Source organism: Mustela lutreola, chromosome 8 (assembly GCF_030435805.1).
Source record: "Mustela lutreola isolate mMusLut2 chromosome 8, mMusLut2.pri, whole genome shotgun sequence".
Taxonomy (NCBI): domain Eukaryota; kingdom Metazoa; phylum Chordata; class Mammalia; order Carnivora; family Mustelidae; genus Mustela; species Mustela lutreola.
Window position 1 is genome coordinate 76,843,702 of NC_081297.1, and position 27,468 is coordinate 76,871,169.

The following is a 27,468-nucleotide window of genomic DNA, read 5'->3' on the forward strand; positions in this document are numbered from 1 at the left end:
CCCTGCATGCCCCAGAGCCTGATAGAATTATTTAAACGAGCAGATTTTAAACCTGTTTATGCTGTCTTGCCCCTTCTTTCTCACTGAACCCTAAGAAAGGCTCTTGCTCACATGTGTTCCCTTTGCCCCCTTATGGACCCTGCTGTTTTCTCAGTAACCCCATGTTATGGCATGCCTCTCCCTTTGGGAAGCTGTGAGTATAATGATGTTTCTCATGGCAACTGTCTCCTGATCCAGTGGCCTCACCACACCTGAGTAATAAAATCTGTATTTCAAAATAAATAGGCCTCTGAACCCTGACAGGACATCACAATCCTTGCTTTACATTTTTAGTCCTCTATATAACCTCTGAGAGGTGAAGTACTTTTGTGTGCTCAAATGAAGACTTTTACAGTTAAATTGGACAAAATCTATACATTTTAAAAATTATTGAGACATAATTTATATAATGTAAAATTTACCCTTTTAAAATATACAATTTGTGGTTTTTAATATAGCTGTAAATTGTGCAATCCTCATAACTATCTAATTCCAGAACATTTTATGATTCCAAATGGAAACCTTATGTTCATTTCCTCTTCCCCACCAGCCCCAGGCAACTACTACTTATATCTCCTGCCTCTCTGCATTTGCCTACTCTGGACATTGCATATAAATGAAATCATATAGAATGGACTTTTGTGAATGGCTTCTTTCACCTGTCACAGCGCTTTCAAAGTTTATCCATGTAGCATGTACCAATATTCTCTTTTTTATGGCCACATAACATTCCATTGCATAGATATACCACTATATCCATATGTCCAAATATTTTGCCTATTATGAATAATTCTGCTGTAAGCATTCATAAACATGTTTTGTGTAGACATATATTTTCAATTTTCTTGAGTTACACAAACTCAGGAGAACAGCTAGATAATATGGTGACCAAATGTTCTTTTTGGAAAATGAGAGATTCTGAACACCCCTATACGTGATATTTAGTTTCCTTTCTAAGGAGGCTGTACCCAGAAAATGAAAACCTGTAAGCTCCCAATTAAACTCACATTATGGTGGGATGACTGCCTTGTAGCCCAAAGTCAGATGTGAGTCACACACTGAGAATGTGCCAAGCACTGGGTAGCCTCATGACCAATGCATCTCTGTTTCTGTGACTCTAATAACAATCATAATAGCAGCTAACATCTATTGAGCTACGACTAAGTGTTAACTTATTGTTACTCCACATTGGCTATTACTGTGATTATCAGTATACCGATAGAGAAAGGAACTAGAATGAACAGAAGACTAAAAACATAATGGCCTGGATGCCCCAGGAAGAGCTCTTACATTTGAGATAAGCCGCAGACTAAATGTCACTTCCAGGAAGTAAAGGAAGGGACAGGGACCTACTCCAGTGAAAAGGAACTATATGGCAAACTCATGTACTTTTCACAGAGATATTTTAGGCACAAACTTCACAAGCTTGAGGATGTCGGAGGCAGGCCCTTGGCCAGGGTGGCCTCCGCCATTAAAAGATGGCGCCTGGCTAGTTGCCAGGTTAGGATTGCCTCGTGAGACTAAGCGGAACACCCAAAGAGAAAGTAAACATCATTGGTTGCTAGCGTAGTTGTTTGTTTGGGTGCACAGCCTGATTCGCTCCCTCCTGTACCCTGCTCGCTGATTGGTCATGTAAGCGTATATAAGTGTGTAGACTTGCGGAAATAAAGAGAGAGAAGATGCATCCGAACCAGGGTTCTTGTCGTCCTTGTGGGCCGAGGGCAATAAATGGCGCCGGCACCCGGGAACTAAATAAAGGAATCTTGCAAGGTAGCCCGCAGGAAAGCGGGGAGTAGAGGTCCCAGGTAAGCGGGGACATTAGCCACGTTCAAAAGTGGGAATTCTGCGGTAAAGCGGGGAGTAAAAATAGAAAAACCTTGCAAGGGAGAAGTCCGCAGGTAAGCAGGGTAAAATCATGACAAAGGTGGTGGGAAACTTGTACAAGACCGCAACAAGAAGCAGGGCGGCCATAGAGCCAGGATTTTCTTATCAAAACCGCAGGTAAGGGGCGCCTGGGTGGCTCAGTGGGTTAAGCCGCTGCCTTCGGCTCAGGTCATGATCTCAGGGTCCTGAGACCGAGTCCCACATCGGGCTCTCTGCTCAGCAGGGGGCCTGCTTCCCCCTCTCTCTCTGTGATCTCTTCCCTTCCTCTCTCCTACTGTGATCTCTCTCTCTCTGTCAAATAAATAAATAAATAAAATCTTTAAAAAAAAAAAAAAAAAGAAGAAACCGCAGGTAAGCGGGGAAGGGACCACGATCAAAGTGGTGGGAATCTTGTACAAGTCCGCAATAAGAAGCGGGGCGGCCTTAGAGCCAGGATTAACTTGTACAAGTCCACAATAAGAAGCGGGGCGGCCTTAGAGCCGGGATTTAGTGGCGGGTATACGCGAAACAGCCATTAGGTTGGGATTCTAATTATGGGATCTGGACTGTCAAAGTCGAGGTTAGAGGGTTCCCTAAAGTACCTTCTAAAGGCCAATGGCACGCCGTTAAAAACGAAAACTGCTAGGATAAAAATGGTCAAGCAGTAGCTGAAAGACATTCAGCCCCTATGGATTCTTCCCCCAAGCCCTTAGTTCTTTGGAAGACACTGCCCGCCATAATGCAGCGGCTGGAAATCCTCAGTGGGACCTAGAAATGTCCTCTCGGTGAACTTTTATTTTTCATCATACAGAACTGGTAGCAAAGCCAAAGATTTCTGCACTTGAACACTAGATCCCCTCCCGACCCACCCCAGAGGACATTTACAGAGTCATCTTGTCCCTTCTAGACTCCAAACCCCAATGCTGGGGCCTCTTCCCTCCTGCCCAGGTTCACTGCAGGGAGGGCTCTGAGGCCCACAGGGGGTGCCGGTTGCTTCCCCATGCCTGCATGGGTGTGAAATGTGGCACACTGACCAGGCTCCTCTCCTACCCCTCTCCAGAGAGGAGGGTACAGAAGCAGCAGCAGCAGCATGTCCCCTGCCTTTCTTCAGTCACCTCCCCACTGGGCAGAGAGGAGGTACATACTGTCAGAAGAGGGGCAAGGGGAATAGGACCGTACACGGGAAAGCAGGCCCAAATACAATACAACCCTGCAGTGTATCTGCAAATAGCCGCGGCGGCCACTAAAGCATGGTAGAGGCGGCTCCATGGTTCCTAGATGAAGGCTTGCTAAACATACCTCAATGGGACCATTTAGGGGAGGATTTGAAGAAACAGGATGCTTTAACTCTTCGCCTCAAATTTAACATAACAAAAGCACAGGCACGGGACATAGTAGTCTCCTGCAGAAATTGCATGATCTTACTACCTGCACCGTCCTTGAGGGTTAATCCTAAGGGTTTGTTACCTAATCATATATGGCATATGGATGTCACACATGTTTCAGAATTTGGAAAGTTAAGATATGTTCATGTCTCTGTAGATACCTGCTCTGGAATAATTTTTGCCTCAGTGCATGGGGGGGAATCCAGAGATGTTATCGCTCATTGCCTACAGGCTTTCGCGGCATAGGGACATTCACTTGATAACATGGAATACCCTATAACCCACAAGAACAGGGTGTTGTGGAGCGTACGCATCTTACAATAAAAAATGCGCTTTATAAACAATAAGGGGGAATAGGGGAGACCTTCAGGTCCCCTAAAGATAAGCTCAACACCATTCTCTTTATTTTGAATTTTTAAACGTTGGACAAAACGGGTAAATCAGCTGCAGACAGACATGCAAGTGATGCTGCTGCTTCCCCTAAGCCTTTAGTACTTTGGAGGGACATCCTCACAGGAAAGTGGAATGGACCAGATCCAGGGTTAGTATGGAGTAGGGGGTCTGTATGTGTTTTTCCACAGGAAAAGGAGGCTCCAATTTGGATCCCAGAGTGGCTGGTGCGTGCAGCCTTGCCTCCAAACACCAGTCATGAAGCTGAAGATGCTGATGATAACTCTGGGGATGCTACACCTCCTGCGGCTGACTCAAGCCAGAGAGCTGTGAGCAGTGGTTAAAGCATGGCTTATCCTTTACCAGTGACTAACTCTTCTCTCATATTCCCTCCTCTCCCTTTGATGCATGGCAGGTCTGTAACTTGCTAGGAGCATGTACTGATATCTCAGCAGTGTCCATGTTAAATGGTGGCAAATTCCTCAACTGTTCATATAAACAAAATGACTCTAGTACCTTTGAGACAATAGTTAATGTGTCTTGTCCCAATAATATTACTTATCAGCCCACTCCCATATGGGTCTCGCCACCGTTCCTTTTCCTCATAACAAATGCTAGCGAGCTGAATGATACGTTGAATTGCACTAAGAATTGCTATCTTTCCTAGTGCTGGAATGTCACGGCCTTCAAGCTGGCTGTGATTATGCGTATCCCTACCCATGTTCCTATCCCAGTTTCCATTCCAGAGGACAATTTACTGGTGGTGCTATCCAGAAAGAAGAGAGATTTTAGTATCACAGCCGCCATTGTGACAGCATTGGCTCTATCTACAGCAGCTGCCACGGCAGCAGCAGTCTCGCTTGCTACAACTATACCCACTGCGGAAGCTGTGAACACCCTTGCAGAAGGAACAGCGGCTGCCCTTCAAACATAGACTCAGATCAATGCACATCTGCAAGCAGGAATCCTGATAGTCAACCAGAGAGAGGATTTAGTTCAAGAACAAGTGGACATATGGGGGGCCCTATTGGGACTGGGATGTATACACCCTTCCCGGCAATTTGTGTAACTCCCATAGCCTATACTAATATGAGTGACTTACACAATGTCTCCCGACAGCTCTCCCATACCTGCGGGGGAATTAGTCCGTAGAATTCCAAAACTATACTCAGCACCTGCTACTAGGCATAACAAGGATAAATAACACCAGAGTTGAGCTTGCAACCCTCCCAGAGATAATCAAAACATTGCAAGATGTGTTAACCTTTACAAAACAATGGGCTAGCATAATTGGTCTGATGATAATCCTCCTAGTGGGCTTGATTCTGCTAATAAGGAAACTGCAAATTTGGAGGCGACAGCAACATAGGCAACAGCAAGCCATGGTGCAGGCCTTGTTAGCCATCGAGGCTGGAACATCCCCCCAAGTGTGGCTAAGTATGCTGGACTGGTAGTCAATGATGGGTAAGATTGGTGGGGGAAATATACCAACCTAAGACAGGACGCAGATCATTGATATCTGCCGTCTGATGACGGGTAAGGATATTCCCCGCCACTGACAACCTAAGACAGGCACGATCCCTGCCATAAAAGAAAAAAGGGGGAGATGTTGGAGGCAGGCCCCTGGCCAGGGCGGTCTCCGCCATTAAAAGATGGCGCCTGGCTAGTTGCCAGGTTAGGATTGCCTCGTGAGACTAAGTGGAACGCTTAAAGAGGAAGTAAACAGCATTGGTTGCTAGCGAAGTTGTTCGTTTAGGTGCACAGCCTGATTCGCTCCCTCCTGTACCCTGCTCACTGATTGGTCATGTAAGCGTATATAAGTGTGATGCATCCGAACCAGGGTTCTTGCCGTCCTTGCGGGCCGAGGGCGATATGAGGATACATTTCCTCAAACTGTAAAGATCAAAAGTAGCGATCAGAGAGAATTAGGAAGAGAACTCCAGTCAGAAAATGGTACCCATTCACCTATAAGAATTAAAGGAAGGAGTGAATCTGAAACAAGGAACATTTGAGAAAACACATCATACCTTCCCCCGTATATTGATAGCTAAGATCATGATGGACAGGTTAAATTGTCTTCAGCTGTGTGTTACTAAAGTAACTGATATGTGGTAAGTACACAGAACAATATTTTAAAAATATTCTAAGATTTGTGTCCTTGAAAGAACAAGTTTTAGTTACTAAAGACATTCACTTTTGTGGAATCCTGACAGTGCTGACCAAACCAGGTTAGACAGAATTGTTTTGGTTAGCAAGCAGGCACCCTACTTTTCCAACATGTACAGAACAACGTTAATGAATTACTCTTATGTGACCAGCTCACACTATAATACTCACTAAGAAAAGGTAGCGTTCTTGTGCTGATGTGTTCCGAGCAGCGAGTTTGAGGATTTGTCCCTCTTTTATTAGTTCATTTGAAGGATTTACAATGTCTTCCTCCTCTCCCAACATTTCATAAATCTCTAACAGTTTCTTTAGGTTCTCCTAGAAAATTAAAGCAAAACACAGCAAGACCAAAGGAAGGTTCTACCTTAGTGGCTTTAATAATACAATGACCTTCGCTAAAATCTGGATAATTCAGAAGGGATTGGAACTAAGCATAAATTTGGTATAAAATGTGTCCATTATTAGCAAACTGAAACCTGGGAGAAGAGGATTATTCTCCACAACACTGAACATTTAATAAAGAATCTTTTTGGTTCACTTGTATCAATTCATTTTGGTCCAAACCTACAGATAACATTAGGCTATGTTATCAACAATTATCTAACTAGAAGATTCCCAACTCCTTTGAAAATCACTTACCATTTTTCTTATTGCACTATTAGAATGGCTTGCTGCTGTAGATATAATTTCAAGTGATTCTAAATGGAAAAAAAGAAATTAAATAAATGTATTTTGTTGTTCCTATGCTACTAGGTAGTTGAATAACATACCACAATAAGAAATCTGAGACTGATGACCACATCTGACACCAAAAGCAGGGGCAATTTCCATTTACAAAACAGAACTTTAACGAGTTTATTTGTAAGCAGATTACTTGGAACATGAGGGCATTTCCTTGTAAACAGTCATATACAACTATACATATGACCTATATAATGAACCTTCAAAATTAACAAATACATGTACACTAGACTGGCACAAGGTGCTTTGCCAGACGCTTTCATATATATTATGTCTCTTCATTCTGACACAACCTTGAATGGAGAGTCGGTTAGCTAGCCCCGCCTGGCAGAAGAGACAACGGCAAGTGAGGTGGCTTGGTTAAGATCACACAACTATGATACTCTAGGGCCATGCTGTAACCTCCGTCTTCTGGCTCAAAGTTCTACAACATTTCAGCAGGAATACTGTTTTGTGAGTTTTATGAGCAAACTAACCACCAAGCATAAACAACTTTCTTCGGGAAAACACACATACAGTGCTAGTCTTGCTCAGGTGACAGGGAATTCTCTGATGCCAATGCTGATGGAAGGTTTTATGCGGAACCGGTGGTGGGAGAGATGGGAATGGGAACTGCCCAGTATGGGCAAGGGAGGGCCTCCAGCACTGTTGGCAAAGAGCTGTGGAGGTTAAGGCCTCCTGCTGGATCAACCTTCGGGAATGCCCTCAATCCTGACCTGCTCTTTCCTTTCTATCTTATGAATACCAGCCTGATTAATTTTGTTACTACAACAACTTTATTTCTTCTAGACCAAATTCTCTGCCTTCTTTGTTCCATGGCTGAACAAAATGCACTTGTGTTGCTTTCTTCTCTCCTTTGGGTCTCTAAAAGCACCTCCGTTATTTCCTTACAATTTTAGGAGCAACGGGCAACCAAAGAGAGTAATAAAATACCCTACAGTGTTGCTAACTTTCTCATTGTTGACACTGCCATTTTAGGGCAAGTCTAAGTCTTTGAGTATAGAAGAAATTGAATTTTTATTTAGATTTTGGAGGACTATCCTGATTGGGGCAATTCTGTGCATTCCCTACAGGATCCAAGGTAGAGGAAGACAGAATAAAATAACCTGGGATCAGCAGTTGGAAGAGAGGAGTGGTGACCCTACTACTACCTCTTCTGCCACTAAAACCAACCACACAGCCCAGATGAGTGGGAAGTGGGCATGAAGTGGAAAGTGGAAGAAGTCAAGTCAGGATAATTCTAAACTGTAAAGGGTGAAAGGGAAGAAGAGAAGTTCCTGTGGTTGTTGACTCACTTGGGTGGTGGGAGAAGTGTATCAGAGAAAGCATCCTGTTCAAAAAAAAGACCCAGGCTGCCAAGACCAAAGACAGTATTCTGTATTCCTCATCTCTTGCCAGGATACACTTATAATAAAGACAAGAAATTATTAGCAAAGTATCTATGTTTTAAGATTGTACAGCAGCATTGTTAGTTCTTGACACTAAGCCATTTCTATCCCTTAAATTTGCATTCTGCCCTTCATTTTTTTTAAATTTTTTTTTTAAAGATTTTTATTTATTTATTTGATAGACAGAGATCACAAGTAGGCAGAGAGGCAGGCAGAGAGAGAGGGAAGCAGGCTCCCCGCTGAGCAGAGAGCCCAACGTGGGGCTCAATCCCAGGACCCTGAGATCATGACCTGAGCCTAAGGCAGAGGCCTAAACCACTGAGCCACCCAGGTGCCCCTCATTTTATTTATTTATTTATTTATTTATTTATTTTTAAAGATTTTATTTATTTATTTGACAGAGAGAAATCACAAGTAGGCAGAGAGGCAGGCAGAGAGAGAGGGAGGAGGAAGCAGGCTCCCTGCTGAGCAGAGAGCCCGATGCGGGACTCGATCCCAGGACCCTGAGATCATGACCTGAGCCGAAGGCAGCGGTTTAACCACTGAGCCACCCAGGCGCCCCTCATTTTTTTTTTTTAAATTAAAATAATTTTTAAGTAAGTTATACACTCAAAGTGGGACTTGAACTAATAACCCCTAGATTAAGAGTCACATTCTTTTGGCTGGGCCAGGGAGCCACCCCCTTATAAATTATTTTTTTTAAGTAAGCTATACAACCAATGAGGGGCTTGAACTTACAACCCCTAAAGATCAAGAATCATTGGCTTTGATTTTTTAAAAGTACAAGAGAAAGCTAAAGTATTGAAACTCCTGAGCCTTAAAAAAAAACCCATTCAGGGGCACCTGGGTGGCTCAGTGGGTTAAGCCGCTGCCTTTGGCTCAGGTCATGATCTCAGGGTCCTGGGATCGAGTCCCACATTGGGCTCTTTGCTCAGCAGGGAGCCTGCTTCCTCCTCTCTCTCTCTGCCTGCCTCTCTGTCTACTTGTGATCTCTCTCTGTCAAATAAATAAATAAAATCTTAAAACAAAACAAAACCAAACCCATTCATTAGGACCTAATGAAAAAACAGAAGACAACGAGAAGAATAGGAATAAAGTTTTCCTGAGAAGACGTTAACTGACACTAAAAAGCATCATTTTCTCTTCTCTTTCAGGGTAGGTAGAGCCAACTTTGCTTAGGTTATTTTTACATTTTAGCTTTCTTGGTATACATCAACCTATCTAATTAACCAGCAGCACCAGTAATTCTGAATGGCTGTATTCTTCCTGTGAGAGGGTAATTATGTATTGCTAGGCCAGATGTCTCTAAGACTATAGTTTCAGATTTTCAAGTTAATGATTAACGTGAAATCAGCAGGAGAAATGCGATTTGCATTGCTATAAACCTGTGATTTGGGCTCAGAAGTGCTTGCCTAACTGAGATGTTGATGACAATTTCCAGGGAGGTTAGTTTTTGGCAACAATATTTTACTAAATTGGCTATGAGACATATCTTGCTTGTTAACCACAAGGCTGCCTGGTCACTTGATTACCCCATAATAGAGAGAGGGCGGGAGAGAAGCATTTACTTTTAGCATCATTCCAGTCTGGAGAATCAGGGGGCAACTTCCTCAGGTAGTCCTTCAGGAGCATCTCATACCGGGGAATCCGCTGAACAGGCTCCAGCATGTGATGCTGCAAAGTCAAGCTCCCACAGATCTTCTGTTTCTACAATGAGAAAGGTTTTTGAAGAAAGATTTAAAAATTAAGTCAGCCAATGTAAAAACTCACTGTCCTGCAGAACTTTCCTCAAGGGCAGTATTTCCCTACAAAGTGTGGTCTGTGGATCACTTGCATCAGATCGATCTAAAGCATTGTTAAAAATGCAAATTCTGAACCCCTTCCTGACCTATGAAACAGAATCTCTGAGGCTAAGGCCTGTGAACATGCATTTTAAAATACCCCAGATTCTTAGAACATTAAAATTTGAGCCCCATCAATCTAGTCTAAGAACAGAAAGAAAAACCAAGTAGAATGGAGGGAAGGAAGAAAGAAAATTCCAGATTGCTGGCAACCACTTCAATTAGTCACTGGAAGGGTTTGTCTGGCCACATTATTGAATCATGCTTCAGAGCTTTTTAAAAGATGCATATATTTAATGAGGTTCACTAAGCACAACTGTTTTAAATGACTTTGGACTCAACAGAGACTATTTAATAATAAGGTTACCATAAATGTCATTTCCTTTGAACTTAAAAAAGACTCCACATAGAAGAATAAGTTCTGAGCATCTTATTATCTCTCAGAAAATTTTAATTTTTCATTAGGCCATGTCAGTCTTTTCCATTAGAAACTGAACTCTATGAATATATCTCCTTTTCTTACAGCAAAATTGAGTCTATAGCCCTTATTTTTAATAAACTGTTAACATAAGGCAGGGAAAAGATTACTTGAAAAATAAGATGTGTTCCTGTTCATATTAAATAAACCAGGAATCCCATTAAGCTATTTATTGAGCTCATACCACAATCAAGGCACTATCGGGTGTTAAAGTTGTATTAAGACATAATGTTTGCATTCAAAGAAGTGAAAGCCTTCACAGACAAGAGAGCTTTTGACATGAATTCCAATGAGGGCTGCCTCTGTTGGGAAGGGAAAGGAAGACCAGGGGACAAGTGCAGAAAGAGGGACCTTGGAGAGCAGGTCCATAGCAGTGGGACATGTAACATTGAGTTTGGATGGAAAATATAAATATAAATATAAATAATATAAATATAAAATAAGATATATCTATATAAACAGGGGATAAGGAAGAAAAAATCTGGGGTAGTAAGTAAGCTGCGTTTAGACTTGCTTCTTCTAATGCAAGTTTTCATGCAGGAGAGCAAGTTACTATTAGATAGGATATGTATTAATATTAACCTACTGCAGTATGGCTTTAGAGAGATATGGGGAAATTAGTAGTTTGGAAGTTATGGTGCAGACCAGGAAAAAAACGTATAAAGAGCCTGAAATCAACAAGGAAGCTGAAAAAGTAATAGCTTTCCTTAATTAAGAATAAAATATTAATGATATAAGTTTAGTCATTCCATTTGATTCTATTGTATATGTGTACAGGAAATATATATATTATATGTAGATGAAATATAGGAAAATACTACAGACCCCCCCATTTTTACATGAGGAAACTCTGGCTCAGAGAAGTCCAGGGACTAAGTCACAAACTTCTAAACTTAGTTGGTTGATTCCCAAGGACTATGACAGTTTACAGGTAGGAAATAACTAGAAACAACAACCCTAGAGGCATCTGTAGGACATGATGGATAGAGGACAAGGAGCATGTGGGTGTGAAGGCCAAAAAGAATGTGAGGAGTCAACCCTGTACTCTGTCCAGTTTAAGCCAATGGGGCTGGTAAAAGAATCAAAGGAGCCAGTGTTCAGAAAGGTAGATGAGTGTTTAATCACAAGAGAAGAAAAAGAAAGAGTGAATGGAAAGAAGCAGGGCTTTTGTCTATGGCTAAGGGAAAAGACAGTAAAAAACTCCCTGGAAAAAGCAACTAGAAAGCTGGATAAAACTGATAAAACCACCATTTTGGCAATCTGGAAACAGACCAAAGGCACAGAACAATCTGAAAAGCGTTTATAAAAACTGTTGACCTTTGGGTAAGAACAATGAGAATCTGTGGCATTCTGGCCTGGGGTCACACCCATTCCTCCCTTAGCAAATGAAGATTCAATGCTCAGTTTGGGTGGGACTGGCTGTGGGACTGGCATGTCTCTGCTAAAGTTGAGAGGGCTCCTCAGATTTGGAGTGGTGGGCAATGCACTCATCCAGCAACACCGTCAGTCAAAGTGAAGGTGGGCGAGTGGGGAAGACCAATGGCTCTACTGGCCTGAAGTTGCAGTTGGAAGCTGGGGCGAGAGGAGGCTAGATAATAATATTCTTGGCTGAGGCTGTGTGAATGATCAGTAGAGACAGAAGACCACTTAAATCAGCACAGTCTCCAGGCTACCATGAGGCTTGAATATGCAAACAAGAGATGTAAAAGAGTCCAGTAGACTTGAAAATGGTCTGATCTTTAAAATGCATTCCCCTCTGCATACACTGGTCTATCAGCAGACAAGAGCTTACTGGCTCTAGGTAGTTTGTTTAGTCATCTCTGTTCAATAACTGTTTGACCCCATAACCTACACAGACATAGGGGCAAGCCCTTGAAGGCTGGAATCACACACACACACACACACACACACACACACACACAGAAATATTAAACCATATAGTGAGTAAAGATATTGGCAACTGCATACCAGAGGATTTTATAGATTTAGTCTAAGCAAGTTACTAAGCAAACAAAACTAACCAAAGCCACTTTCAGTGGAGGAAATCAGAATACAGAGCTGCTATAATAGGTTACCTAAAATGTCCAATATTCAGCAGGAAAAAAAAAAAAGAGAGAGAGAGAGAGACATTCGAAGACATAGTAAACTATTACTATTTAGTAAACTGAAAAAAAGGCAATCAAAATAAATTGTCTCTGAATACAGATACTGGATGTAGCCAGTATATGAACATTATAAAAATGTCCAAAGAATTAAAGGAAATTGAAAAACACGAAAAGCATAACAACAATGAATGCACAATTAGCAATTTCCAAGAAGGAAAGAGGCATTAAAAAAAGAACCAACAGAGATTCTGGAGTTGAAAAGCACAAGGGCTGAGATGAAAAATACACCACAGGGACTTGACAGCAGATTCCAGACAGTAGGAGGAAAAAAAAAATCAGTGAACACAAAAAAAGACTCAGAGAAATGATACAATCTAAAGAACAGAAGAATGAATAAGGAAAAATGAACCATCTCAGAAACTTGTAGAATAACAAAAATACCAATATATGTGTAATTGGAGTAAATTATTTGAAGACATAATGGCTGAAGACTTCTCAAATTGTTAATTAAAAAACCCTACACATCTAAGAAATTCAACCCTAAGAAAAATACAGAGTCACATTAGACACATCCTATTCAAACTGTTGAAAGACAAAAGTAAAGAAATAAATTTGAAAGTATCAAGAGAAAAACAATTCATCACATACAAAAAATATCAATACAGTTCCTAACTTCCCATATAAAACAAGAGAGGATGGAGCACAGTGAAATAATATTCATTTTGCTGAAAGAAAAAAAACAAAACACACAACAAAGTATTGACCAAGAATTCTGTATCCAGCAACACAATTCAACAATGTAGAAAAAATAAGGATATTCCCAGATAAACAAAGACCAAGAAAATTTGTTGCTATTCATTCTCTGCCTTGCAAGAAACATTTACCACTTTATGTGGAAAGAAACTTATTTCAGAAATGGCAAATATATGGTTTAATAAACATATTTATAGATATATTTTTTTTCTCACATCCTCCCTTCAAAGACATAAAGTTATAAGAAATGATTACATCTCTGTATTATTCGATTTAAAACATACAAGGGTAATGTATCTCAGACTAAAAGCATGGTGCATAGCAAAATGCCTGTATTTTACATAATTAAGGTCAGTATTAATCTGAAGTAGACTGTGATAAATTAAAATACATATTATAATTCCTCCAACAAACAGCAGGAAAAAATGAAAAACAGCTTTAAAATTTAAAGGATTAAAATGGTAAAATAAAAAATATTTATCTAGCACAAAAGAAAACAGAAGGAGCAACAGAATCCCTGCCATAAAAATCTTACGTGATCTATAGAATTCCTTTTTGATTTTTATTTTTATTATTGATTATTATTTTTATTAAATAATAATAAGTCATTAACTTTAACTAGAAAATCAAACAGAAATTACTATGCTGTTATCAAAGCATATTATCCAGGTTTGGTGAAATTGAAAAAAAAAAAATCAGTATACATATATAAAGTCACACACACACACACACACACATACACACACCCAGAATAATAATAATAATGTTTGCAGAATGTCAGGGTTTATGGCAATCATTCTTTATATTCATTTATATATTCATTCTATCATCTCAACCTCTGAAAGAAAGCAAGAGAAGCATAGACCCGAATGGGAACTCACTTTATAAATTTATGTGAATCTTTATAAAAGCTAGACTCAAATGTAAATGGAGAATTTACTACTTAGCACAAGGCATGTGCTCAATAAATATGTTAATTTTGCAGAGATGATTTTTGCGTAATTCAGAATAGCATGGCATTTGGCTGTCTCAGATGTCTCAATTTAGAAGACCAATACTCTAACCCCTGAGACCGAGAGCCTCACAAGATGTCTCAATCTCAAATTTAGATCAGAAGACCTTATGATTTGTACAGAAAAATTAACTCATAGCCTTGAACAGAAGAGTCCAATTACCTGAATTTCTTCAACTACTGATTTGAACTGGGGAGTACGCTCGGTCATGTTTTTAACCAATTCCATTGCGTTATCAAATCCTTTCACATATTCTCCATACATCTTAAGGAATGGTGCCAATTTCTGAAGGATGTCACCAATTCTAGGGGTTGTTTCCCTGTACAAAGAAACAAAGCATTAAGATTTCTTACAGAGTATGTGTGAATTAATAGGACTCCAAATGAAGTGATCACTTTCTATACACTCCCTGGTGCTTTATCAGACCCACCTTGCTGTGACATGGGTAGAGAATAAAGTAGTACCTTTTTAAAGGGAGTTTAGGAATGACATAGTAAAAAGACCTGCTATGGAGCTTTTAAAGCTCCAGATTACCCCCTGATATCTCATCTCCACTAGTCAAAAGATAGTTTGGAGAGCAGAGATGAAATTCTTTCCAACCAAACCTAGAAGTGTACCACAATTCCTATCAGTGGTCTTTATGGTAAAAATTTAAAACCCATGTTTGGCTATAGCTCTCTGTGCAGTATTGTTTCAATTTAAAAGCGAATAACACAGCACCTAACGTGACTGCCTGAGACACATCATTTGCCATCTACTCCTCTTACCATTCTTGCATTCGTTTTTCCAGCTCTGGCAATAGGAATTTACTATGGAAGGCATTTATTGATGAAATATTAGAAAAGATTTTATTCACCATCTCTGCTGGAAATGAGCCTCGATTTGCTTCTTCTAATAATTTGCAGTAAAATACCTGAATAAGAGAATAAAGCAAACATTACTTTAAATTTATTGGTTCCCACCCAGCACTGTGCTAGGCATAGAGTGGGCTCTCAGTAACTTTTGTTCAATCAACAAAAAGGTTCATGGTTCAAGAAATAAATCATTTTTGAAATGTCTGAATATATGCTTTGATTGAGAAGAAGGAATTAGAATTAGAAAACTTGACTCTAACCTAAGCCATGCTTCTATCTAGGGGATTTTAATCTTTCTATGCCAGAGAATTTCCAACCGAGGGAAAGGGATTTACTCCTATCTACAGGTAGAGTTAAGAGAGATGGAAAACTTTATATATAACTGTGGTATTTTTCACTCCTCTTTATGTTTTGAATGATTTTGTGGCATGTATATCATACTTCCCTTTACTGTAATTTGTTGGCATAAATCTCATTTTCCCTATTAAAACTGTATGCCCCCTTGGGGAGGGAGGCCATCATAGTTTAGCTCCCCCAGCAGAACAGGTGCTTAGTAAGTTATCTGGTCAGTGGATAAGAAAGTATTTCAGCTCACAGATGTTTCCCTGCTTTTAAGTAATAATGCATGATAACCTGAACACTTAAAAGAGGACAAAAGGATCTCCTGCACATAATAACGAATATCTTAAAAACAAAAAAAAATAATTGCAGTCTTAAGCTATACTCCACTAGAGCTACTATACCTCTTAATTACCATTCTGTTAAATGTAGGCAGAAGGAGGTCTGTTCCCTCATAATGTCCAGATGGTTGTTAATTTTCTAAATTCACCTCCACTGCATTTTCTTGGTAGGCAAAAAGAACACAAAATTATGTCCTTAAAAACTCCAATAGATAGGATATTGTAAGTATTTAATACTCTAAAATTCTAAAAGGTCAACAATAGTAGCTGACAAGCTAATATGGCTAAAATAACAAAAAATAAAAAAACAAAAAACCACAAAACCTGATTAAGAGGAAAAAACATGGGAATACCTAATATTTCAGGTCTGTAATGCCCATGAGGAGAAAAATTGTTTCAAATGTACCAACTCAACATGAATTGATGGACTTACAGTGAAATTCTTTGGAAAGTTAGTGTTTAAGTCACGAACTCATTATTTCAAAGAACAGAACCCTAATCTGATCCCTTAAGGCTCACTCTAACAGGGCTAGAGTTCACTCTGGGAACCAATGATAAGAAGGTTGCCCAGGATGGCATGTTCCCTTGAAGTTCCAGTTTTCCAATGGCAGAAGTCGGATAGTTCTTTTTAGAATCAACACTCAAACATGGCAACTTTCTCTTCTAGTCAGAGGAGACTCTATGAACAATCTATCAATTATCTTATTTTTTTTTATCATTAAAACAATATTAAGAGGCCTTGGTTTTCAAGTGCTTCTTATGATGTATTTTAAAATTTTGCTTGTAAATTGTACATGTATTTGAAATGATACTCAAGCCTCCACCATGATGAGAGTACAAAATGTGAGAAAGTAGGATGTCATTTCCAACAAATATTGACCATGCAACTTTACACCAGGCACTGTATTAGAGGTCTCCTACAAGCTTGAACAAGTAAGTGAAGGCTCAAAATTCTTCTGGCCCTATTACTCCGTCAATTCAGATGACTCACATGGGGGTGAAGAGTGCATGAGACAGAATCAGTGACATATTCATGTACGAATGAGAATCGCCAGTCTCTTATTTGGGTTATAATGGTAATAGATATGTATAATATAACAGATCCTAAGGATCTAGGATCATAATAAATGGACAAGAAACATAGTAGTGTTGATTTTTGAAAGATACGGATCAAGGCATTTTGTGACTCAGAGTCCTTGAATCTGTTCTTTATGAACTGAAACCCTTTGTGTCTGGTGAATTCACTGCCAAAGCTAAAAATCCTAAAGATTTTCTTAAAGAAAAAGCTTCCACTGACCAAGAACAGTCATGTCCTTTATAGTTTCTAAAACCCCTTGATTACTAAAAATAATGTACAATGCCAAAAAATTATCCTGAAAGGGAAAATCTTACCTGATCTAAGAGGTCAAGTCGGTTGACATAAGCTCTTTCTGTAAGCAAAAGTTCGTTGGCTATTTTGTGAAGCTTTTGCTCATTAGTTTCCTAAAAATACAATAGATGTTCACATATTAGAAAATAAATCCTGGACATATTTTTCAGGTAATAAACAACCTTATCAAGTAGTCAAAACAGTTTTCTCAAGCTTCTCAGGTACTCAATTCCTTTCAGCCATGAAGGACCATCCAACCAGAAATGAACAAAATTAAAAATAAATAATCTGCTAGGTTTAACTTATAACATCTTTAGCCTAAATTTAGTCAAAATTAACATTATCATCTTTGTCCTTGAAACAACTTTTATCTTTCTCAGACAGCGTATTTGGCTCATTTTCTTCCCACCTCTCTCAGACCACACTTTAGCTGTGATTTCATCAATCTATCAGATACCTTGTCTAATTATTAGCATTATGCACCCAACTTTTTGCCTTTTTAAAAAATGTTAGAGAAAATTTCAATCACATATAACAGTAAAATGAACCAGTATGTACCCATTACTGAGCTTCAACAGCTATCAATTCATTGTTAATCTTGTTTCATCTATGCTCACCTCCCTCTACCCATATTATTTTAAATACAAACATTTTATTATTTCCTTAAATATATTTGTATAGTTTTGCCAGTTCCATGAGAATGGGAACATTTTTTTCTTGCTAACACTGTAACTCTCTTTCTTCAATAAAATATTGCTGAATGAATGAATGAGTAACAATCATCCAAAATTAACTACTGTTGGACATTTATTACCACTTTGGCCTGCTGTTAATGTAAGTCCAAACTCATCTTTTCAGGAAAACCTCTCTCCTACTACCTCCCTCCCTACCCCATGCCACCCACCCCACCCCACCAGAACTTTACCAGTCTGGTAATGGTTCCATCCCTTTCCAGTTACCTGGCTTTGGTATCTTGAATCACTCTAAACTTAGTTCCCTACCACAAAACCCAGCTGTTATGGGCTCCTACTCATATTAGCATCCAACATTAAAATTTTCATCACTGCCACCCAGTTTTGCTCATACCATATCTCAAGTCCAGGCCAGTCACCAGCTCCCAGGTGATCTGATTCTACCATTTTTTTTTAAAGATTTTATTTAATTTTTTGACAGAGAGACTTCACAAGTAGGCAGAGAGTCAGGCAGAGAGAGAGGGGGAAGCAGGCTCCCTGCTGAGCAGAGAGCTGGATGTGGGGCTCGATCTCAGGACCCTGAGATCACGACCTGAGCTGAAGGCAGAGGCTTAACCCACTGCGGGTGCCCCTACCTTTTTTTTTTTTTCTTGGCTAGTTAGACCCACTTTGTATGCTGTTGTATGAGCAATCTTTCTAACTCTGCTTTGCCAAGATCTTCTTACTTGCCATAGAAGGAAAACTTCCAACAGTCCTCTGTTCACCAGCAGAATAAAATCTAGACTCTATGTATCATTCAAGGTTGTTCAAATCCCATCTCTACTCACTTCCTCTGATGTTTTTCTCATTGTATCTCTGCAGGTACCCTTCCCTCCAAACAAACCAATCTAATACACTGTTATCCAAACATGTCCATTCCCAACCTTTCTTCTTTCCATCCTCTCTGCATGGCATACATTCTTGCTTTATCTCTCTAGGTGTTTAAGACTTACTTTGTTTTTGGATGGCCTCCTGAATTCCTTCCATTCCTTGTCCATGGAGCCTTCTTCAACTATCCAAAGCTCTTGGGCTTGGTCCTATCAGAACTCATTTTCTATTTTTTTACCCCCCCACTTTTTTTCATTTTGTATTTTACATCTGAACTTTTTTTTTTTTGAAAAATTTCTACCTAGCTACTTGCTGAAGTATCCTTTTCATTCTAGGCAAGTATGAAGCCCAGTAAGTGTTTAGTAAAAACTAATAGGAAAGCAGAACAAAGTATATTCTAAACCAGTGTCTAATTTGTGTGAAGACTACATTTTAAACTATGTATAAAATGCTATTAAGCTATAGGAATGCTGCACTGTGTTCGACATAGGAGGTCTACTTTTATGCTTTATGCAATATCTGTTTTTTTTTTTTTTAAGATTTTATTTATTTATTTGACAGAAAGAGATTACAAGTAGGCAGAGAAGCAGGCAGAGAAAGATGGGGAAGCAGGCTCCCTGCTAGGCAAAGAGCCCGATGCAGGGCTTGATCCCAGAATCCTGAGATCATGACCTGAGCTGAAGGCAGAGGCTTAACCCACTGAGCCACCCAGGTGCCCCTATGCAAAATCTGTTCGAATATGAAAAATTATCATTTTGCTTTTTACAGCAGCACTGGAATGAGGTATTTTTATGTGAAGTCTTCAGGTAAAGTAACATAATACTATGAAAATAATTAGTGGTCTCAAAAATATTGAGATAAAAACTATGTAGTCATTAAATCCCACAAGTAGCCAAGGTTTTGGTTAAACAAATTCAGGTTAAAGTATTAGCATTATCATTTGCCTATTTGACATCCTTTCCTTCCATTTCTTAATGATATCCAGATTTGTTCAGTGTTCTATGTGTAGGCTTTCCTTTGGAGAAATTATCCTCATGCCCCAGATCAAAAGGACGGCCCTGACTGGTATAAAATCGAGAATACAGAGTGACTGGTTCAGGAGCCAATGAAACATGAGGGTAGATGCACTGGGTCTCCCTCCTCTCCACCCCACACCTTTCTCCTATCACCAGCTTCTGTTAATAGAGCTTCTCTTTTCCAGAATGTTGTATAAATGGAATCACACAGTATGTGCCTTTTGAGACTTGTGTCTTCCACTTCTCAAAATGCATTTGAGACACATCCTTGTTGTCATTACTATTAGTGGGGGCTCTTTCCAAGCCCTGAGTTTTATTCTAATAGTGATACTACTCTTTTTGACTCATTCCCATACTTTCATATGCTCTGATTCTAGTTTTAACAAATACCTCTAAAGAAAACCACCCAGCAAAGTTTGCGCCATCTTTTAATACATTTTTTATGAGTCAGCAAATTCATTAACCAACAGGTCATATGGTCAGTTATTGCTATGCAGTGAAGTCACTCCTGAGGTCTTCCACATCCTACAGGATCTTAAATAGGAAGCTTATAATAAACGATCTTTTGCTGACTCTAAATCATACTTTAGCTGAACTTGGCAAATTGAAGGTATTCTGATCATAATTTGCAAAATCCAAGGGAGATGTCAGCAGTTATTAGCAAAAACCTGTGTCCTTCCACAGATGGTCTTCTAATGTCAAGTCCCTGACCTTGCCAAAACCAACACAAGAAAATCAAGAGTAAACTTGCTGACATTCAGTTTCATCACATCATATAGGTTTATGAAAAATTACTAGGGATTTTTGTGGTGGGGGTGAGGAAATCACGGACCCAAACAACAATTTCACTAGAAGAACAGCTAACACTTATTCACTGATCCCTTGTTAGGCACAAGACACTGTTATATTTTATTTACGTAAGTTGACTAAGCCTTATGATAAGTCTATAGCATAGATACATTATTCCTGTTTTATAGGCAGCACACACATAGAACAAAACAAAAATTCCAAGGCTCAGAAAGGCCAGGTGACTTGTCCAAAGTCACACTGTTAAAAGGTAACTGAATCCGATTCCAATCACATAGGAAAGCATGGGACTTTACGTTATGGTTCTCACTCTGCAACTAGAAACAAGACTGTAATAAGTGTCTGCATGGGATACAGACTAACAAATTATAAACTACCCACTTGAAAATGAAATGTGGTATCTACCAGGCATTTGAATTTACACATTCTTTCTCTAATATAATTTCTAATTATAACAGGCTTCTCAGCATCTTAAGAATTATCAGATATTAAAAATTCAGTCATATTTGATGTAATGATATAATGGTTTCTAACTTTATTTCATTTCACTTGTTTTTTTAAGATTTATTTACTTATTTATTTGACAGAGAGACAACAAGAGAGGGAACACAAGCAGGGGAAGCAGGAGAGGGAGAAGCAGGCTTCCCACCAAGCAAGGAGCCCAAAGTGGGGCTCGATCCCAGGACCCTGGGATCATGACCTGAGCCAAAGGGAGATTCTTAATGACTGAGCCTCCCAATTTCATTTTATTTTTTAAAAAGTGTTTTATTAATTTGAGAGAGAGAGAAAGAGTGGGGTGAGGAGCAGAGGGAGGGGGAGAAGCAGACTCACTGCTGAGCAGAGAGCCCAAAGCAGAGCTCCATCCCAGGATCCTAAGATCATGACCTGAGCCGACAGCAGAGGCTTAATAGACTAAGCCACTCAGGCACCTCTGCTGGGTTCTATCTTTAAAAAATTAGTTACTGAAACTCATCTGTGAGTACATGTAGGGAGAAATACCTGATCCGTCTGTGAGCATGAGCCTCTACTACTCTGTCCGACTTATGCTTAAATAACAAACCTGTTTTAAAATTGCTGATACAGGGGCGCCTGGGTGGCTCAGAGGGTTAAGCCTCTGCCTTCGGCTCAGGTCATGATCTCAGGGTCCTGGGATTGAGTCCCACATCGGGCTCTCTGCTCGGCGGGGAGCCTGCTTCCTCCTCTCTCTCTCTCTGCCTGCCTCTCTGCCTGCTTGTGATCTCTGTCAAATAAATAAAATCTTAAAAAAAAAATAAATAAAATTGCTGATACACTTGAGATACAGCATGATATATATTTTTAAAAGATATTTATTTATTTATTTATTTATTTGGCAGAGAGATCACAAGTAGGCAGAGAGGCATGTAGAGAGAGAGGGGGAAGCAGGCTCCCTGCTGAGCAGAGAGCCCAATGTGGGGCTCGATCCCAGGACCCTGAGATCATTACCTGAGCTGAAGGCAGAGGTTAAACCCACTGAGCCACCCAGGTGCCCCAGCATGGAAAATTTTTTAAGTAGAAAGTTAAGTATGTCAAGTTATATAATATTGTCTCATATTATTTGCCACTTAAAACTATGTATCCCTACTTTGTGCTCAGCACTTTACTAAGTCATATATTCTTAATGATTTTTTTGGAAAATAGTAATAGCCACACAATATTGATTTAACAACAAAGAAATCCCATTAGCCTAATACACAGACTTCACTTAACATAATGAGAATATGCTATAGAAAAGCCATCTTACCTTTGATATTCCTCTATAAAATAAGCAGATTTTTTTTCACTTGCAAAGAATCACCACGTCCCTACACTGAAAGCTGATTCTCAGAGTACTGCCTCAAACAAAAATACAATAGAGTATGTCTAAACGATCCCAACTGAAAAGGTAAGATGCATGCCTCTTACAGGAAAAAAGGACACAATTTACTTTCCTCTGCTTCTCTCTCCTCTCTGCACAGTGCACTTGCTGGGCTAGGACTGTGCGCCTTCGCATGTGTGGCAGCCTTTCAGCAGAGATCCTCTGCCTTCCCACTAGGTCAGGTTCAGTCTGGTGGTGAGTCACTGTGCCTGCTGGCTCCTGAATGCGCAGCACTGTCGGTTCTGCCTCCCCACTTACAGATGTCACCAGCTCCTGCTGCTCCTTTTCAGACCTTTTGGCATGACTCTTCCATATGGCAGGAGCCCAGACAAAGAGCCCCCACTGCTGCTCACAGACTTCATTTACTGGGTAGGCAGAAGACGCTTGTGTGGAGCCAGCAATTCATTCTTCAGTGCCATACGCATTGCCACATGCCTCAAAACACCAAGTAGGGGAGAAGACATTTTGGAAAGAACTTCATAAAGGTTCATCAACAATTAGAGTTTTCTGGAAGATGCTTTAAGGGCAACACCTTCAATTACATAAAAATGAATCAGATATTGATTTCATGCTTTCCTACTCAACTGTACTTTTTAACTTTTCAGTGCATATTCTCATGATTTTATTTAAAGCAGGAAGAATTTTTTTCTAAATACATTGAATCAAAACTATTAAAAGTTCTTACAGTTCTTTCCATATATTCACTATAGGTTATATTTAAAATAATATGTATATAAATTATTGGGTTTTTTACAACCAGAATGAATGTTTCTAGGTCCTGGAAGTTTCTAACCAATTAATTAAATTCTTCCACGAAGAAGGCAAATGTGGCTTTGTATGAATACGTATGTTTCCGCTTTCCCTGAAGTCCATTCTTTCAAAGTAAGATGAGTCAACTTAGGGAATAAACACTTGATTTTGTACAATTTGTGAGATGCATCAACATTTTGATAGCTCATTTTTAATGTCTTCCTAGACATTAAAGTCTTCCATGTGGCTCCAGATGATAATTTAAAATGAGATGACAATGATATTTGAATGTCACATAATTGGCCTATCATCTCAAAAAGCATCTTAAAGTCTCTAACCTGTCTTGACACCTTCATTCCAATATTCCAGAACTGTACAGATTTTTTTCTTATTATACTAAAGATCAGGGAAGCCAAGGGAGGTGATCACAAGTGGGAGACAGTGAGGGCCCCAACTATTTAGAAAGTATTTACTGGGTGCTAGGCAAACTGTATGTGTTTCACATGAATTATCTAATGGAATCCTACTCGTATCTTGGGAAGCAGATATCATTAACTTCTCATTTTATAGATAAGGAAGCAGTGTCTTAATGAGGATGGGGAACCTGCCTAACATCATATAGCTAGGAAGTAACTGAACCAGGATTCCTATCTTGGTCCGTAAAAATAAAGTTCTTGCTTTGTTATGGCTCTTTAAGAGATGCCCCTATGGATTTGTGAGATAAGAAGATAAGGGAGGGAGCTGAGTGGAATTCTTGTTGCTGAACTTTGGGCGCCAGTAAGTGAGGTGTGCTGGGAACAGGACTCCTCTAAAACGCCGAATAACATCTGGAAGGCTGTGGTCCAAGGCCATTTTTGCTGGCTATAAGCGGGGTCTCTGCAACCAGAGGGAGCACACAGCTCTTCTTAAAATCGAAGGTGTATATGCTCGAGATGAAACAGAATTCTATCTAAGCAAGAGATGTGCTTACGTGTACAAAGCAAACAACAACACAGTGACTCCTGGTGGCAAACCAAACAAAACCAGAGTAATCTGGGGAAAAGTAACTCGTGCTCATGGGAACAGCGGCATGGTTTGTGCGAAATTCCAAAGCAACCTTCCTGCTAAAGCCATTGGCCACAGAATCCGTGTGATGCTGTACCCAAGGATTTAAATTTAATGAAAAGTAAATAAAGGTGTAGATTCGTTCTCTCGTATTTAAAAAAAAAAGAGAGAGACTAAAGTACAGATTTTGTGTTCAATTAAGATCATATAATAATGCCATAAGGAAGGTCACATGGTCTCAGGGAAGATCTGTAATCAGCAAGAAATTATCCCCAGGTTCACATTACAGGAAAAAGAATACTCACTATGATACACACGTTATCCCTTTCCCAGGGCTTTAATGTATAGTATCACAAGAATAAACAGTTTTTACTTTAGCATGATCCTTCAGGAAGCTTTGGGAGCAAAGTCCAAGCCTACTTTTGCCCCAGCACCACTATTTTTCCAATCTGATGTCCTGTACACTATTTATTCAGTTCAAAACAGAGAATAGTCAAGTGAGAAGTTTTAATCAGAAGGTTTACATTATATCCTTTTGAGATAGGGCAGGGAGAAGGACAAAGAGAGCTTGGACTGAGAAGCACAATTTAGTTAAGCTTGCACAAGATCAGACAGGAAGTAAGTGGTAGTAAATAGAGAACTTGGTTCTTCTTATGCCCAGTTTAGTATACATTAGACTAAACTGTCCTTTGCCTTTTGCAGAAATTAAAGATCAGGCACTAAGGACAATTTAATATATGCTCACAATCAATAACTGAATTCACCTATCCCAAGTCCAAGCAGATGATCAAAATAATTAGGTCACTAATAAGCGTTTCTGATGATAGTTCCCGAGTTAAAACCTCATGCACATAAGTGAGTGCACTATGTGGAAATAACCGATGGTCCTCAAGCAAGAGAAACAAACAAAATATAGGAAACCAGGGTTTAAAAAAGGAAGTGGCATGCAAAATTATTTCTGTGCATCCTGCAAAGGAGCACGTCAGCTTCACCCGGAACCGACAGCTGTTGGGATAGTCACCTGGCAGGATACGCTGAACATTGGATCTATCAAGGGATATCTCAGGTCATGAATCTGTTCATCTTGACTTACAGATGAGGAAACAGGATTTTAATTTATGTTTTTTGAACAGACAGCTCTCATTATGTTTTAAGGCAGTGTTCTAAATCCTTTACGATTCAGTGATTTTTGCCTTGTAATGACTGTGTAAGACAGGTATTATTATTTCCACGTTGCAGATGAAGAAACTAAGGTACAGAGAGATTTAAGTGATCTGTTAGAGGTCATACAACTAGTAAGTAAGTGGCTGAGCTGGGTTGCAAACCTAGAAAGTCTGGCTTTTGAGCCTGTCTTCCTGACCCCCAGGGTGATGGTATATTGCTTTTGTTTTATTTTCTTTAGTTTTGTTTTATCATACAACAACGGCTCTGTTTTTAAGATTTCTCTCCCACCTATGCCAAACAATGTCTTTATATGCATTGTGACCTCCAAACACCTTGCTTTCCCAAACCTCCTGATTCATGTCAACATGCTGTTAAACCCCATCTTTGACTCCATTATCTCCTTGTTCTTTTGGTACTGCTGATCTGCAGTACCTCACTTGCCTCACTCCCACTGCACTTTTTTTGTTTGTTTGTTTCAGGCCACTCAGCAATGCTGGGGAGACCGTTGATTATACCCACTACCTTTGACCTTGGCCTTCAGAATCTTAGTCACAAGTCACCATGAGACCTAACCTTTTCCATTGTCCTCAACCCCTGGAGGCTATCTCACTGGCCTCTCTGGGGGCGCTTTCCTAATGGACACATTCAGCACCAAGCCTAAGAGTCACCTCTAAACTGTAGTCTTTGTATCTCACTCACTGAGTTCCAGACTCTCCCTACTCCTTGATTTATGCTAACAAGGAAGAATTCACCCTCTCAGCCATGCTCTGAACCTTGACTTTATCTTTGAGTTCTCTTTTCCCCTTTGACTCAAGATATCTTACATGATGGTTATTTATCTCAATACTCCTTTTCAGCTGTTTCCTCTTTGTACTTTCTGCAGTGCCTTGCAAACAATATATGCGCAATGTAAATGTTCTGCTTTTATTAATTTGGTTACCCTGGTTCTATGAGCTAGTTAGCTATACTGTCCCAGTAAGGCCAAGGCTTCAAGATTCCTTATTCTAAATGATGACCATTCTTATAAGCTCACCAATAATCCTGTGCCCCCCTCCCCCAAATCCTGTGGTTCTCAGGACATTGTTCTCTCTTTTTTTCCCCTCTCACACAACTCAGTATGTTCCCCTTTTGATAATGTTTGTGCTCTCCACGGCTCAGTCCTTGCCCTTCTCTTCCTGTTCCTGCACATTCTATTTTAGCAAAATTAATCACACCCTTATGTACATCCTCTTACATTCTTATCCTCTTTCCTGAGCTCCAGATCTGTATTTCCACTTGCTTCATTAATATCTCCAACGGACGTCCTACAGGTACCATAAACTCAGTAGTACAAAACTCAACCTAATTAGCAACTCTGCTCCCTCCCATCATTCCAAACACAATTACGTTCTTTCCTGTCAGCCACCTCAACTATTTCATGAATATAGTGAGAAACCAACACCTGCCAAAATTACAGTAAAGTACTATGTCTGAGGTCACCTAACTGGTAAGTGACAAAGCTGGAGTGTGAACTCATCTCTTTTAAATCTAAAGTCTTCATTCTTAACCAGTTGACTGTAACGTTTCCAGAGTATTTCATTTTTGTCTGAGACATCTTCATGAGGACAGTCCACAAATGCCTCAAATTCAGTATGTCTAAACCCAGTTAAATTTTTGCCCTCCCAAATACGTTTGCTCCTTCTATTCTCTTGTAGTTCAGTAGGTGATACACCATCTGCCACTTCCTCCAAGCTAGGAGTTGAACATGGCTCATTCCCTACCTCCATCCAGGAGGCCCCCAGAAATCTCTCTTCCTTGTCCTAACCCACTGCCGCATCCGTCCAGGACCTCATCCTCTCACACCTGGATTACTGCAGTTGCTTACAACTGATCCATCTGTTTTCCTTTTATCTGACTCATTTCTCTAAAACCCACAGATGTATAATCATGTCACTTCCATGCTTTAATTAAGTGCCTCAGAGGTCAGAGGCCAGATAGTATTAGACTTATGGAATGTTTGAAATAACACAGGAAAACTCCTATGTTTAATCCTACAAAACAGGATGCAGAATGACCATATACTAGGCTATTGAAAAAAAAAAAAGGTTTCCCCCCAAAAATCAGCTCAGAAAAACAAGCTGAAATGTTAAATACTAAAGCAGCTCTCTTTGGGTGATGGAAATATGGGTGATCTTTGTATTTTCTTGA

The 27,468-nt window shown here is 39.7% G+C and overlaps 2 protein-coding genes across 7 annotated transcripts in view; one reads left to right on the forward strand and one right to left on the reverse strand.

Moving 5' to 3' along the window:
* Window positions 1-27,468, reverse strand: part of FGD4 (FYVE, RhoGEF and PH domain containing 4) — a 220,422-nt gene that overhangs the window by 21,579 nt on the left and 171,375 nt on the right. For all 6 annotated transcript variants that reach the window (XM_059185677.1, XM_059185676.1, XM_059185679.1 and 3 more), the window contains 6 exons: window positions 17,089-17,178; window positions 14,930-15,075; window positions 14,325-14,481; window positions 9,541-9,679; window positions 6,483-6,541; window positions 6,015-6,161 (listed from right to left, as the gene is read on the reverse strand). In XM_059185677.1, coding sequence (XP_059041660.1) covers window positions 6,015-6,161; window positions 6,483-6,541; window positions 9,541-9,679; window positions 14,325-14,481; window positions 14,930-15,075; window positions 17,089-17,178 — 738 coding nt within the window. The remainder of the gene's footprint in view (window positions 1-6,014; window positions 6,162-6,482; window positions 6,542-9,540; window positions 9,680-14,324; window positions 14,482-14,929; window positions 15,076-17,088; window positions 17,179-27,468) is intronic.
* On the forward strand, window positions 19,364-24,249 carry LOC131838195 (large ribosomal subunit protein eL33-like). The gene is made up of 2 exons (XM_059183991.1): window positions 19,364-19,430; window positions 23,856-24,249. The coding sequence occupies exons 1-2, from the start codon at window positions 19,364-19,366 to the stop codon at window positions 24,224-24,226; spliced, it is 438 nt and encodes a 145-aa protein (XP_059039974.1). The 3' UTR covers window positions 24,227-24,249.